We start from the raw sequence: 16,486 nt of genomic DNA, 5'->3' as shown, positions 1-16,486 counted from the left end.
TTTTACCAGGAGACATAGATAGGGCAGCCTAGAAAGGTAAGTGCCCTCCTAACCATACTAAAGCACTCCAAGTTTGTTGGCGATGTCCATTTTCGTGTATGAGTTCATGGTGACCTAACCCTAGCTCTAAGTGGAATGTTCCTCCAGTGGGCCACGTCCACTTGGCAGTCGACCGTACATAAGTGGGTTTTAGGTTGTAGTTTGGGCACTCAGTCTCTGAAAATTTTGGCATGATTGAACTAGGAGTTCTGCAGAAATTAAGGATCTATTATTTTCTTGGTGCTTTAACTGCTAGTTCATGGCTTTCCCTCCACCTGCACACTGCCATTCATAAAGCTAGCCTTTCATAAGTTCAGCTGAAAGTGGTCATAGAGGCATTGGTTGTACTTGTTGATGATCTCTGGCAAGAGTTGGATGAGGGTAGTGCAACCATCCTCACTCTCCTTGACTTCTCAGTGTTCCTCAATACCATTAATCATGGTATCCTTTGGGCCAGCTATGAGGGCTGTGCTCAGCAGCATGATTTTGTGCTGGTTTGACTCCTTTCTTGATGGCCAGTCTCAATCAATGTTAACAGTGAGGGAGAAGTCTAGCCATCGGTCACTATTTTATAGCATGCCACAGGGCTTGAATTTCTTTCCACTCCTTTTTATTATCTACATGAAGCCACTAAGTGAGATCATCTGTCACCATGGATTGAGGTATCTGCAATACAGTGACAATATCAAACTTTGTATTTCTTTCACTGGTTACCCAAGTGATGCTGTTACTGCCCTCTCATGGTGCCTGGAGGCTGTGGGGACTGGGATGGGGGACAGCAGGCTATGACTGGACCCTGGCAAGATTAAATGGCTTTGGAAGCATGGGGCCCTGAGATCTGGGACTTTGTCATCATTAATTCTGGATAGGGTGGAATATCTTGCCCTCCAGAATGAAGTCAGCTCCAACCTGAACTTCCATAACAGCCTAAAGACCTGGCTCTGTCAGTTAGCTTGGGCTGCAATAGGGGAGCATCATAGTTGATGTAGTTGATAGATTAAAACAGATCCTACCTTCCCCCCCCATCCTGCTCCTGCTCTCCCCATCTTTTAATTGGGCCACAGCATTTGACTTTTGTATTCTTATTTATGTTTTTAGTTTATATAGCATTTTTCTTTTATGATTCTAAGCCTCCCAGAGTTATCTTGAGGTAAGATAGGCAGCCAATAAATTTAATAAATAAATAAACAGAGTGAGATGTGGAGGTAGAATGACCAATGCCTAGTGCTAATTGGAGACAATTTTATCCAACTGATTTGAAACAACCAGTTTTCACAAATTTGTCAAGCCTACTTAAAAGTATTTTTCACTTTATAGCTCCCAATAAATACTTCTCAACTAACTTCTCTATTGAGTTGAATGTGAGGTCTCATATATTTATGCATATCCGTATTGGGTTGTTTTGGAAACAGTACCAGAGTTGGGATGACAGTGGTGTTTTTACTTTTTTACTTTATTTTTACTTTTTTCTGAATGTTTGTTGACACACACACACACACCCGTCTAGACTATAGCCTCAATATTCCTTCCAACTCCAGTCAAGGACAACTTGTGTTGTTGACTGTAGCAGTCTATATCTTTTGGAGTGGACAGGATTGGTATGCATATAAAGAGGAATCAAAATATTTGGCTTTTTAAATATGCACTTCAAGTGATGAATTGCAAGTATTGCATTCTTTAAATTTTGTGCTAACAAAAATATTTAACTGAAGTGATTTAGCTAAGACTTATTATGGTGATAAATGTCCCAGTCAGAACAGTGTACAAAAATAAGTAAACAAATAATAAAACTCTAGTAGTTTGGACTTAACAATAAGTTATAACTTAACCATTATTTTAGTCCTTGCACTTTTGTTAAGCAAATAATAATGGAAATCAGATCACACATTATTTATTTATTATTTTGTTAAATTTGTTTGCCACCCATCTCACTGAGAGGGGTGTATAATAATTCAGGAGTTCTATTCATTCAGTTCAGAGATAAATCTTCGTGTTTGCATTTAGAAAGAGAGACAGAACATTCTCCACAATTCACACATACAAATATATACATAATAAATTTATATACATACAAAGCTCTACTCAACACCCACACTCATATATACATGTAACATTCACTCCTTAAGTAACCATTTGAAGTTATGATAGTACTGAATGAAGGGAACTTACCTAGTTGTGACCATCACAGGGTCCCTGCAGTCACATGATTGCTAGTCGGACATTTGGCAACTTGCTCTCAGTTGCAGTGTCTGTGGACAAGTGATTGCCATTTGTGATTTTTATTGCTTCTGACAAACAAAATCAGCGGGGAAGCCCACAGGAGGTTGAATTAAAATCATACAGCATTGCCTAACAATAGTATATATATATGACATTTTGGCCAAATGATTGCTAGAATATAGCAAATAGTTTTCTTTATTACATTCTAACAGTGATCCATGTTTTTGCAACAGAAAAAAAAAATCATTGCATCATTCCAACCACTGAGAATGAAAATATAGCAATCTTCATCCATTTTGCTCAGAGGAATGGATGGATTGGTCAGGTTTCCTTTTTTCCCTCAGTAAAGAATGAGAAATTGTTGCATTTTTGTCCCTTGACGAGAATACTCAAAAGCTTTCTGTTCCACTTAAAAATATTAACAAGCTTAAAGTCATTGGAATGTTTAAGTAGATTTATAGTGGAGACCAAAGAGCCAGAAGTTAGTAGAAAAATAAAATATCAGAATTTCCTTTATAATTGCTGTCGTGAAGACTGTAAAAAATATCACAAGCAAAATAAACTTAGAACACTGATGTTCAGTGAAAAGAACAATAAATTACCAAGAAGTGAACAAATAATAAAGACAAACCCATACCCACATGGTGAAAGAAATACGTTTTCTATATTTATTTGTGAATAACAAAGAGTATCCAGAACTGAAGTTTCCACTGACAACAGTATTAATATAATTAATACTCATTTTCTACTACAGTGCTATAGTAATTTCAGAGATTACCAGTATAACAATTTCTAATTAGTAGAATATCACTACAGTAAACCATTGTTATTCTTTCATTTCCTTGTAGATTTATATGTAGTATATTTTTTATTCACAAACACCTGGACATAGGAGAATAGCCAAACTATCTGTCACATGCACTCACTGATGATTTTGCTTCATTATGGACTGGTAAGAGGGGGGAAAAAAGCTTTTGAATGGTCAGAATGGGAAGGTGGTAGAAGAGATGTACAACTACTTTTGTCTAATATAATTCAAGTTTTAATATCTCAAATGAAATTAATGGAAGAATCCAGATGCAACTTATATACAGGTAAAACACAGATAGTTCTCAACTTACAACCGTTTAACTACAGATCAAAGTTACAATGGCCTCAGAAAAAGTGACTTACAACTGTCCTCAAAGTTACGACTGTCACATTACCTGCAGTTTGCGTTGCAGTCACATGATCGTAACTTACAATCTTCCCAGCCAGCTTTCAACAAGCAAGTTCAATTGAGGAAACCAGATTTGCTTAAAAAAAAACCACATGGTTCACTTGATCCTGTGATTCATTTAACAACCATGGTAAAAATGGTTGTAAAATTAGGTTTGGTCATGTGATGACTCACTTAATGACCATTATTGCCTAGCAACAGAAATTCTGTTCCCAATTGTGATCATAAATCAAGAACTACCTGTACTTTACACACACATTATTAAGGGAGGGAGAAACATGTGCCCTTAAGCTATGGTTCATGCTTTCTTTTTCTTATCTCCTTTACCATATTCCGGCTGTGGGATTTCAACCCCTTCCTCAGGTATAAACACGCTGACAGTGAAATCACTTGTCTCTGTACCATACTGGTTTTTTACTACAAGGCTGTATTTGCCTGAATCAATCGTACTGACAGCTGCAATAGTGAAGCAGGCTTGTTTTCCTGATTCATATTTCAAAATGATGTTGGCATCTGCTTTTAGAAGTTTTTCATTCTTGAGCCATGAAATCTCAGGAACAGGATTTCCCCAGACACTGCATGTAAGATTAAGTGCCTGCAGGAAACATACAAATGATGCAAATATAAATAAATATTAAAAACTCAATAAACACTACTATAGTTCTACTATTGTCTCCTCCTCCCCCCTCCTCCTCTTCCTTTCCACTATAACTGCTGTACTAAAAACTTTTGTGTTCGATTATTTTCTCTTTCTTGCAGTAATTAGAAACTATATACTTGTTTTACCATAAATGTAATCACTGGAAATACTTGGATAATTAGTCCGTCAATAGGCAAACACCGTTGTTTATGCTCAAAGAAAGTTACACTTACAATGCCAGTCACAAAATGATTGCAAAACAGGCTTTCAATTTAAATAATATGTTTAAACTACATAAAACAACTTTTTCTAGATTGTGCTAATAATTGTTTGCTTGATAGGTTAACTTTTAATTTAAAATTATATATTTTTTCAAACCACATTAATTCTAGAAAGTTTTATGAGAAAATATATCCATAACAAATATATTATGGCTTAGTTGACTAATTTTCAAAACACATTGGTCAGAATCCAAAAGTTGAAGAGTCCTAATTTTAGTTAATATAATATTATCTAGATTCTCACAGATCTGATGTTTAAAATCTAAATAATATTAGAAGCAATCTAAACTCTTCTGAAATATGAATATCATAATGGCTAAACTGGACAACAAAATATGAGTTGACGCCCTATACTTTCCAGCTTCTGATATTTTTGTTAATTAACTGTACGTTCAATAGTATACATAGATTGACATCTCTATACATGGGAAGGGATTTTCTCAACAGACATGGACATTATGATTTTAAACTCCAAAGGAGTTCAAAGTCTAAAGGCATTTAAATTGAGAAGTTTTATTTCCTTTATGTAGGAAGAGTTATTAATACAGAAAAGAAAAAAGATGCAAAGTTAAAAGAAGGATTATATGTCATGATTCTTCTTGATCTCAATCTAATAATTCATGTCTGTTTTTAATTTTTAAAAAGAATATCTGAATACCTGTATCTTGAACCCCATTCATTAGTGGAAAGTCAGATAATAAATAATATTTTAGAATTATTTATGAATTTATATATTACTGGCTAACTGAAGGGGAAAAAGTTCAGGTTATAAATAGTCCTTTATGACTTCCTTAGATAGTGACCATTTGCAATTATAATGGTGATGAAAAAATAACTTTGCAACCAATGCAGGCATTTATGACAACAAAAGCCTTCAGTGTGAAACTACGGTAATTAAAATCTGGTCAATTTCAGGCAGTAAATGCCAGGCCTTGGTAGGGTTCTAATCAGCTAATTAAGGTCATACAGCTGAGCTTGTTAAAGTGTGTTTAGCACTTTTTAGAGAAGTTCTGTGTTGCAGAGAGAAACAGCTCAAGTGGTTTTAGGCAATCTTTTTGCCCTGCAGGGGAACCAATATAAAGGGGAATGTAGAGTGGAATTTTATCTGAATAAAAGGGCAGCATCCAGTGGTCTTTGCAGTCTCTCTGTCTTACATGTAGTTTGCTTAACAACCATTTCACTGGAACCAATTTCAATCACTAAACAAGGACTCTTCATTGTTTCATATTCTCTTTAAGAAGTGGAAGTGCCCTAAATACATCAAGCTGGCTGCCTAACAAATTGAAATTATGTTCTCCATATAACAAATATGTTATATGGAGAAATTATGTTCTGCCTGCAATTAGTGCAGGTTCGCATCCCACCAGGCTCAAGGTTGACTCAGCTTTCCATCCTTCCGAGGTAGGTAAAATGGGGACCCAGATTGTTGGGGGCAATAAGCTGACTTTGTAATAATGCCGCTTGGGCGCCCCCAAAAGCCCTAATAAGCAGGCATATACATAGAATGAAGGCTACTACTAAGCACATTGGTTTGTGCTTAAATTGTAAGCCGCCCTGAGTCTTCGGAGAAGGGCAGGATATAAATGGGATTAAAATAAATAAAAAAAATATGAATAGAAAATCTATTTCTCTATTAAAGTCAGGGCTTTTGGGAAAATGGGAAACTGCTCTTCTCTGAGAATTAAGAAAGCAGCAGAATTACTTTTTTAAATATCTCAACTACTTTTTTTTATACCTTGCCTTCCTGAATAGTGACAACATCTGGCAGACCTCCAAGTACCCGAGCACGATCTGCAAAAATAAATAATCAAAAATAAAAATGTAACATTTCTTGCAAGTCTGTGTCTATGATTTTATTTTCCCTGTAATAAATGTTCTATCTGGCAGGTAGAAGAATAGTGTCTTATTTTATTTTTTTTTTGCAAGCTGCCAATGCGTCATATAATCAGATAGTGGCTCCTAGTATTTCTGCCCTATTCTGCCTAAACATAATTAACAGTGATAAAATTGCTGTTATGCATCACATGTTGTTTATCACATGAAGTGGTCAGGAATGATGGCTTGTAGTAGACACTCAAGGTTATTTAACAAGTGCAAATCTCATTTCAAATTGTTGATCAGGGGGAAAAAAGGTTGGGGTTGTTGAAACTGATTAAACAATACTGCACTAGGGCCATTAGATTACTTTACACTTGTATGCATTACCTTTTTACTCCCTACTCTTCTATGAGTTAACTTATATATTTGTAAATGCTTGAGTGGACTGATTAAAATAATAAATTTTATAACAAAATCCTCTATGAGGCAAATGTTATGAAAAACCCTATCACTAGAAACAAATAGGAAGCATTCCATCCTATGGACAAAACAGGCACCAAATAAAAAAGAGTTCACTCACTTTTTTCTGCAATGGCAGCTGTTCTGTAATTGAGAAAGGGAGAAAGAAATTTTAGTTTTATAGTAAGGAAAAGCTATATTATGAGCAGCTCTAAACAGCTGAAGAAAACAATTCTATATAATAGCTCACTTTGTTAATTATTTTTTTCTATGATAGTTCATCATCAGCCTTCAAACTAATGATAAAACTATTTTCAATAAACAAAGCACTAGACTTTCACCTTTTGAATATATATTGGTAACAGCTATATAAAGGTAGATTTTTTTTTGTCATATGTTGTATTGCTGAAGGGAAAAGTCATCTTCCATTTGGTCTGGATGTAGATTTCCCTTCAATTAACTATTCAGTAGCAAATAGTAGTTTAACTACTATTTGGAAAAAAGGAAAAGAGAAAAAAAATCCTGCTATGTTTTCTACTACTTCAATTAAAGCAGGTAGTGCTTAAAATCCCAAAATATTGAAAGTGTCCTATTATTAGAACAAAGTTTCCCAAATTTATAATTAATCTAGATAGTTTAGGGTTACCAGATCTGGACTGTAGGCATTTGTAGATGAAAACAGAGATGTGGGAAACTGTATATTCTCAAAGTTTTGCAGTCCAGATATGGTAGGCCTAATTAAAACAGCAGAAAATACTTTACTTAAACTATATACTTACTTTAATCTTTGGAATTCAGCAAAGGCTTCATCAAATGCTTAATAAAAGAAGAAAGGGGTTATATTGCTAGTATCCTTTATGAAATCAATTTATGCTATTACTTTATTTAGCTTTTTGTGTAATATGTTGGAACATTGAGAAAGTCATGCTATACAAGCTATTACATTCCTATATTAATTGTCTTATTAATTATATATGGAAAACTATATCATATACTATATCATATTCTAAAGAGTTCTAGGATAGTGGTACCCTCTAATGCTGATAGTTTGGGTGTTTTTTTAATAGTAGATGTTTGGCACTAGGAGCTGCTAAAAAGCAAGTGGACAAATAAACTATCAGAATGTATTTTTACTTTAACAAGAAGAAATAAATGCTCTATTATACAATGGTTAAACTCTACGTGACATTATCTTTATGGTTTACAAACTGTATTCCAATGCATACAAGTCACTAAGACTTATTTCTGAGCAAATATGCAGAAGTTTGATCTGCAAGATATGCTCATATGTTTCATATATGTTTCTGTTTAACTCATTGCAAAGTACATAAGTATTGAGTTTGTACATTGAACTTGTACACAGAGATGATCAAAACATGAAAATAAATCGATATGTGAGGCATAATCTTTTCTGTTTCATTCACATACAGTATTCAGTACAATGAATATGCATAATTAGTCTTAAAGGAATTTGTGAGATAAATCCTTGTGAGAAACATCTAAGGAAGTGTTCTTAATCTATTTGTTATGTACAAAGTAATGACATTGGTATTCAAAGATAAGACTGCTATCAATAACTCTGTTTCAGTTATGTTAAATGGAGTGAATCTCAAAGTAAATTTGCACATATTTTGATCACTTGATTTAATATGTTTGCATACTGATGTTTAACGTAACATTAAAAATAGTAAACTATTGTCAAATTTAAATGTAAGATGCAAACTGTCAGCCACAAACTCAGCAGTTCTTCATGAACCTCGAATTGTTACTTGAGGACCAGCATTTACTGAGATCATCTTACAGTTCAAAACTTAAATTATGAAGACCCTGGCTAGCTTCTCAGATCTTTCTAAGTAGCTGAAAGTTATTATAAAATCATATAGCTGGAAGAGCAAGAGATGCTATCATTAAAACTTCTAGGTTTCTCAGTTTCTGCACTAATTTGTGAATGGCACTAGCAGCTATATAAAATCATTTCAGTTACAGAACATTCTGGTGAACTTCCCCCCCCCCCCGAATTATGTTGATCTAGTAGTAAAAGCCTCTGAGAGGAAATACCCTGTAATAGGGAACATGTTTTGGTGTTTTGAACAATATACGTTTGGAATACCAGAACAATTTATTGCAGATGGTTTTGTCCAGGAAGTCTTCAGACCATTCCCACAATGACCAGATCACTATGGTTTGTAATAAAAAGGAAGATGCTGGAGTCTCCTTGAACACTGTATTCCTGGAATGTTATACACTGTATATCCCTAATTAAAACTTAAGTTATTTCATATCACTAATTAAAATGTAATAATTTACCTTGTCCAGAAAGGTCCACCATTTTTGTATGTGCAGTTTTACCATCAAACAGCTCCAGTATATATTTGCCTTTATCATTTGTAGTTGGTTCATTAATTTGCAACCAGATTTGGTTTCCTGTAACACCAGTCTTAACTCTTTCGGTGTACTTAATTTTGACTTCACTAAAAATAAAAATGCAATAGAGACTTTATATATAAATAATACAAGTAATAAATATGCATTTATATAATTAAAATAAATGTACCAATAATGAAGAAAATTTGTAGGTCAGGGTTGAAACAAGGGGTCTGCAAGAAAACCACCAAGCTAAGAGAGCGTCAAAGACCCTAAAGCTAATATATAAATATAACTTATTACAAGTTTTATTACATAGATAATATAGATAATAATTTTGCATGCACGGGGAATTTGAATAGATGATTTACAGTTGTGTGACAATTGAAGATTTCTATTCTAGGTATACTTTGTTTTACTTCATTATGTTCCAAAATAATTTTTCCAAGTGTAGTTGAACTTCAGCTTCTACTATACTGCAGTACCATGAACATTTAAATAAAAATGATAATTAAAAGTAGCTTTTTAGATTATTGTAGTGATATTGTTAGTTCTTAAAGAAATTGTAGATCATGTAAAGAATTCTTTTTGTTTTTCCATGAAAGTTTCTCTTAAACCTTCCCTCATTTACATCACACCAAGAATTTGCAGCTTTATTTCCAGAACAGTTATTGAGACAAAATAGTCATTAGAACTGCAACACATAAAGAGTTAATCCTCTATGCTTCCAGTTCCAAATTAGAAGAATGAAGGATATTGTTAAAGTTTAAAAAAGTGTTAAATACATATGCATGTATTAAATAGATTTGCTCAACTTTCCCAAGAACTGAGGTGTTTCAGGAGTGTCACTCTTATCAACAATTGGTTGTCTTTGGGATAAGAATCCTGGAGTTTTATGATTTTATAAAATGTTTACCCAAACCCTGACCAAGCAGAGCTATTGCACAGCTTATCTTATTTTGATAAGCTTTGAGTGATATGTATCTCAGTTTTTATGCTTCTTATGCATTTGAAAATATGCAGCAGTTTCCTCATAAGAAAGTGGTTGTAGCATTTTAGTACCTAACAGTTTAATGTTTCAGAATTTTGAGATGCATCACTAGAGGATTTCTAAATCCCTAATTTAGTCAGACCCTATTTGGAATATATGTATGTATATATGCATGTATGTATGTATGTATGTATGTGTATGTGTATGTGTATATATGTATGTATGTATATGTATAGGGACACGGTGGCTCAGTGGGTTAGGACGCTGAGCTTGTCGATCAGAAGGTCGGCAGTTTGGTGGGTTGAATCCCGAGTGCTGCGTAACAGAATGAGCGCCTGTTACTCGTCCCAGCTTTTGCCAAGCCAGCAGTTCGAAAGCACGTAAAAATGCAAGTAGAAAAATAGGGACCACTACGGTGGGAAGGTAACAGCGTTCTGTGCGCCTTTGGCGTCTAGTCATGCCAGCCACATGACCAAGTGCTGGCTCTTTGGCTTTGAAATGGAGATGAGAAGAGAAGGATTGTAGCAAAAGAAAGCAAAGTTACTACCAGAAGTAATATGCCCTGTGTCAAGTGAATTGTCTTGAACCAAGAGGTCCACAGCATTTTTATACCTCTCCCAAACTCTTAGGTTTTCTGTTCTCCATTTTTAGAACTTGAAAATGAAACAGTATAAATATGTCCTACATTTCAACATGTATAGAGTTATTCCTGTTGAATGAGGTGAGCAACACTGGCAAGATTTCTTCACTTACTTGTGTGACCAACTCACTCTCAGATCGTCCAAGTAGTAGTTAACAGAGGAATACAATCTGATGCCCTCTGCTGTGCTCTGAATTTTCAGATTAGTTGCAGATAAAGCTGAAATACAACACATGTTTTTAAAGACTCACAGTCATTCCTACAGTGTACACATGAGTCATTCATTAGAAGGAGGAATTAATACTCACCAATCTTTCTGCATACTTCCGTCATCAAATCTGTAAAAGCTGTGGAAACAAATTCAGAGAAATACTCAGTCCTCCAGATCATATATTCCTGGTTATGTTTAAATATTGCCCTGAGGTCCATTTACTGAGATGGAGCAGATAGGAAATTTAAATTTGTTTTTGAAATGCATTACATGTGTTCGATCAATTCCAGACTTGCTTTAATAGCATTTAAATTCCTCTATTTTTATTTGACATCAAATCTCTTTAAAACCTTTTATTTATTCCCCCTCCCCTTTCTGTTTCTTTAATAATCAAGGTTGACTTTGAAAGCAAGATATAAAATAAATCAACATCAGAATTAAAATTGTTATTGTGGCTGCTGCTGATATAAATAGCTAGATGGATTTATAGTGAGAAAGGCTGTGATGTACATGTAGAGAGCAAGGCCTCTGTCTGCTAATAGCTTTAAAGGTCAAGGTGAACACTTTGAATTGTGCTCAGAAATTGGATAGCCAACACAGAATGTGCAGTTTAGGAGTTAAATGGTCTTTATAACTTGAAGCTTCCAGCAGTTTAGCTATTATATTTTACACCAATTGGAATTTCAGGAAACTTTTCAACTAAAAAACATATCCCAGAAATCTGGGATCTTCCACACATCTTAACGTTGCCTGGCTTGAAAATACTATTCTATACTATGTTAACATACTAAATCGTAAATAAAATTGAAATCTCATTCAATTTTGCAAATAACTACTTGGGAAAATAGTTCTGTGACATGATTATGAAGTTTTAGGACTACTGTATGACCAAAGATCCTCTGTAATATTGTAAACTGGGTTGATACTGCTAGTGGTACCCATTGCATTCATAGATTTAAATCTGAATATCCTCCTCAAAATACAGGTTATCTAGACCAAACATGTCAAACTCACAACGTCACGTGATGTTGCGCAACGTATCGGAGCTTTTTCCCCATTGCCAGCAATGGGGTGGGCACGGTTTCATCGTGATGCGTCCGGCCCATGGGCCGACAGTTTGACACCCCTGATCTAGACTATTTCTTGAAGCCACTGGTGGCATCAGCATTGTTTTCTTACTATTGTAACAGAATTCAAAACACAAAGTATTTTGCTGAGACAATAACATTCTTATATTAAGTGGTCATTAATCCACATAGAAAGCAATTCTGGTAATCACAGTCTATTCAGTGGCTGATGGGTTTAGATATGAAAGACAAACTCTTTTAATAGGTACATCTATGCTAATCCCACAATCTTAACTCTAGCTATCATGAAGCATCAGGACTTTGGAATAGAGATAATCTATTCTTATTCCATCACTGAGAACTGCTGCATTATCTAGATTGAAATAGAATACAGTAGTGATATCCAGAAAATTTCCTACTAAGCAGGGAATAAGTCAGTGAGGGTTATATCCAAGTGTGCATTTGCAGGATTAGCCTAAATATTTTTCAGAACATTCTTACCTGTTTCCACAAGCTTCAATATACTTTTGTCCTTTCCTCTTTCATCTTTCAGTATCACTTCATATATACCAGCATCCTTCTTAGAAAACTGTGAACAAAATAATATTCATCAAAATATTAAAAACATTTGTATTTCTTGCAAGTAATTTCTACAGTGTGATGGTCTGGAATCTTGAGACTGAGAGGTAAGGGCAAAAGGGAAAGAGCTGACAAGTTTAAAAGGAATACTGAAGCTTAAATAAAAGAAAATGTGTTGTTCTTTGTAAAAGTGACATTATGTATAAAAGCCTGAACATGGAAATCAGAAATTAATTTTCTATATTTTATTTGTACCATATTTATTGTTAATTTGCTGAAAAGCTACAGGAGTTAATGGCATATCATGTGTATTAAACAAACAGATAGAGTTTTCTATATTTTTCTAGAGGGAAACAAGAATGTGTTAAAACACACAACTATTCATATGGTCATAACAAACACAACTTGTGATACTTTCTATGTTTCAGAAATTGAATTGTGCCTTTCATAAGCTTGTATTAGCCACTCAGCGTCTGAAAAAAATGACTTTTATGCAAAGAAAGGTAAAGTAAAGAAAGGATTAAATAGAAGAGCTTTTCCTTATTTCACAACAACAACATTCAGGTGATAGCATCTGTGTAAGACTGAGACTCCACTAGTGAAATTGTTAATGAATCTGCAACATTTAGGAGTGGGAGCAAAAATGGCTGAGCAATTGCAGGACCTGCAGCAACAAGAGCAGTGCAATAAAATCCAACTAAGTCCACACTAAATGGAAGGAAAAAAAATTACTTGTACCCTCCTTCAGAACTTTATTTAACATAAAGTTTGTCTGACTATCTGTAAATAAATAAATGAATATATATTTTCTGTAATCAGTAGGCGAAGAGCTATCAAACTTGTTTCTCTTGAACAATCTGTTTGCCTGTAGCTCATTACTTAGATCAGGGGTGTCAAACTCAATTTCATTGAGGGCCGCATCAGCATTGCGGTTCCCCTCAGGGGGCCGGGTGGGTATGGCCAGGGTGGGCGTGGCCTACTGGATGGGCATGGCTAGAGTGTGTATGGTCTACTGGGTGGGCGTGGCCAGCTCTACATCGTTTGCATCAAGGATGCCTATGGGGGCCTGGGCAGGAGTGGGACAGATCTGAGCGTCTCTGGCAGAAGGAGGGTCTCTGGGCCAGGGCCAAGGCAGTGGGGGCCGTTCCCTCACTGTTTCCAGGATGGCTTCACAGGCCACATGAAATCCCTTCGCGGGCTGGATCCGGCCCCCGGGCTTTGTGTTTGACATGTCTGACTTAGATTGTAGGATAATACAAGAGTTTCGGCAATGGAACTACTGCCCATCCAGTAGCTTCAAAGGGTATATACTTCATACACTTCATTTTTGCTTGATTTTTCTGCTATCCCCAGATTTCAAGTCTTTATATTTTGACATAATTTTATAGTTTCTATTCCGATAGGGTATCTTAATAGATACAGAATATAATATGGTTTATGTTCAATGAAATGTTAATAGTTCATACATACTATGACTGATAATATAAAGGAATAAAGCTACTTAATATCAGTATAAAATTTTGATGTGGTGTGGAAAGCAGGATAAAGTAGTGACTTTAGAAAGGTTGTACTCTTCTCCAACTCACTATTCCCTAACAGAAAAATCACAAGTCTCATTATTCAAAGATGAAGGAACAGTTGGGTAAAGGATGCAAAGAAGACGAAGTGAAATTTCATCTTTCTCAAGAAGCTTCGAGAGTTTGATAGTGCGTGGAATAAATGCACGTACAAGATTTTCATTTAGTGCTAGCCTAATAAATGGATCAATATGAAGCAGAAGACAAAAAAGACACAATTCATACTATAGCCAACAGTTTGAAGTCTTCAAAGTACCATTTAGATCTCAAATAATATGTCCTTCGTGTCTCATCTGAATGAACCTCCTTTATCTTCCTGCATGGCAGGGAAGTAGAGATCATCTGTTATCTAAAACGTCTGGAAGTTTGGAAATATTGTCACCTGTAAAGCAGCTATCAAGAGAGCTCACTCACCTCTGTTATCAGCAGAGTACATACACCATCCTGAAAATCATGCTTTTCATCAACCATTATCTCTCTGTCATCTTTGTACCAAATAATGTGTGTTTCTTTTTTAATGTTAGCAACCTAGAAAGAAAGTATTATTTGTATTGATGACAAACTCCAATGATCTGTGTGAGAAAGAATTATCTTAGTAAACTACGGTATGCATTGGGTAAAGAAGAAACATTCAAGTTTGCTTAATCAGTGTTTGCATTTTTTCCCAAGGAAGCATGTTATATTTTTTTCTAAAGGGAAAGATCACAGCTCAAATAATAATAATATTTTTATACTGAAGCAAAGAGCTACAGTATTCAAACTTAGAGGCCATTTCAGGTCTGGAACAACACAACATATAAATAATGTTTATGAAGACTGAACCCATGGTTATTACTTACCCCAAATAAGTAAGTAAGTAATTAGGTCTTAAAATAAGCAATTCAGGAGAGTAGAATACCTGAAATGTATTTTATCATTAAGAATGCTTTCCCCTCACAACTGTAACAAAGCCAAAATCTTTGCTGTTCTTTACCTTGCATTTCAATAATACATTGCATTCAGGGGTAACTTCCCATCCAAGATATTCAACAAAATGCGGACCTGTTTGAAATAATGTGTAAAATAAGCATCTTCAAAAAATATAAATCCAGGCAACTGAATTAAGTTGAAAATATTTTTCTCCATTTTATATGATGTAATATGTTACCTTGCTTCCTGAACCATTCTTGCCTTTGAAAATCTGCTTCTTTCTGTAACTTCTGGAAGACTAGCAATGAAAAGAATAAATACAACCAAATCAAAACAACTGAATGATTGAATTGCATAAAGTCAAAATGTATAGATAAGTACAGAAGACAATATAGTGTATGAAAGACTACTGCATTGGTATGAAATGAAAAGATAATGTTCCCTTAAGTTAAAAGAGTTACACTGCATAACTAACCAGCGTTCTTCATATTCATCAGATGAAATTAAAATAGAGATAATAATCTTTTAGCAAATATCTCATTTAGTAAGTGTGATTAAAAAGGTAATTTTAATAGCAATTCTCACATTTATGACTTCATAGGTGTGTAAAGCAAAGGAAAACGGAAGTATCATAAGCACAGTTTCATTCAGTGACTGCTTCACCTAATAACTGAGTTACTGGTCTCAGTTCTGGATGCTAAATGAAGACTATCTGTATATCCTGAATCTTTTTTAAAGCTTTATGTTATTGTTTTTAATACAACATCTAATCCAAATTCTGATGGACATGGTTTAAAAAGTGCAACTGAAATGCTTCCTCCTCTGAAAACATTAGACAATTATGTTTTGTCTTTTCTTACATTTCCTGTTCATAACTTGTTTTGTAACATAGGAAGCTGCTGTTTCAAGAGATACAACTGAAAATGAGGAAGTAGACATAAATATTTTTTGATCCTAACCTATAAATATGTTTTTCAGCATTTATAGAATTTCTTTCTATAAATATTTATTAGTAAATTCACCATTATTATATAGATTTTTAGGATCATTATTAACACATATATGTTGTTTTTTGAATTCAATTAAAGTCAACCTGATTTGGATAGACATCAAAGATTTATGAAAAGAAGTTGAACTCTTCCAGCTATAGAGTCCTTATAAAACTATACTGCAATTCACACATTTGATGGGACATTGAAATGATGGTGGTGGTGGCAGAAATTTGGGATAACTATTACAATGAATTAATTTTAGCAGGCCTATCAAACACAATTCTTCTTAAGAAGTATATTACATAATATCAAATGGGCCTGTTACAACATTTAATGTTCCTATATATATTTTTTTTAACTTTCAGGAACAAAAGAAGAAAAAGATTTCTGAGATTTGAGAAGTTATACGGTTGGGTGGGAAATATTTGGTGGCCAATTCTTTCTGCTTCTGCAATACATCTATTGCATAACCCTTTTCCT

General features: G+C 34.5%; 1 protein-coding gene across 2 annotated transcripts in view; it reads right to left on the bottom strand.

The window, feature by feature from the left end:
- Positions 1 to 2,908: 2,908 nt before the first annotated feature.
- Positions 2,909 to 16,486, bottom strand: part of MYOM1 (myomesin 1) — a 71,223-nt gene continuing 57,645 nt past the window's right edge. For both annotated transcript variants that reach the window (XM_083358929.1, XM_083358930.1), the window contains exons 28-38: positions 15,253 to 15,312; positions 15,079 to 15,146; positions 14,520 to 14,633; positions 12,451 to 12,538; positions 10,980 to 11,018; positions 10,785 to 10,890; positions 8,984 to 9,147; positions 7,456 to 7,492; positions 6,798 to 6,820; positions 6,135 to 6,190; positions 2,909 to 4,073 (exon numbers count right to left, since the gene is read on the bottom strand). In XM_083358929.1, coding sequence (XP_083215055.1) covers positions 3,777 to 4,073; positions 6,135 to 6,190; positions 6,798 to 6,820; positions 7,456 to 7,492; positions 8,984 to 9,147; positions 10,785 to 10,890; positions 10,980 to 11,018; positions 12,451 to 12,538; positions 14,520 to 14,633; positions 15,079 to 15,146; positions 15,253 to 15,312 — 1,052 coding nt within the window. In that variant the 3' untranslated portion in view covers positions 2,909 to 3,776. The remainder of the gene's footprint in view (positions 4,074 to 6,134; positions 6,191 to 6,797; positions 6,821 to 7,455; positions 7,493 to 8,983; positions 9,148 to 10,784; positions 10,891 to 10,979; positions 11,019 to 12,450; positions 12,539 to 14,519; positions 14,634 to 15,078; positions 15,147 to 15,252; positions 15,313 to 16,486) is intronic.

Source organism: Vipera ursinii (genome assembly GCF_947247035.1).
Source record: "Vipera ursinii genome assembly, chromosome: 3".
NCBI classification, from domain to species: Eukaryota; Metazoa; Chordata; class Lepidosauria; order Squamata; family Viperidae; genus Vipera; species Vipera ursinii.
Note: the sequence above shows the minus strand (reverse complement) of the source record. Positions and strands in the feature narration are given on the sequence as shown.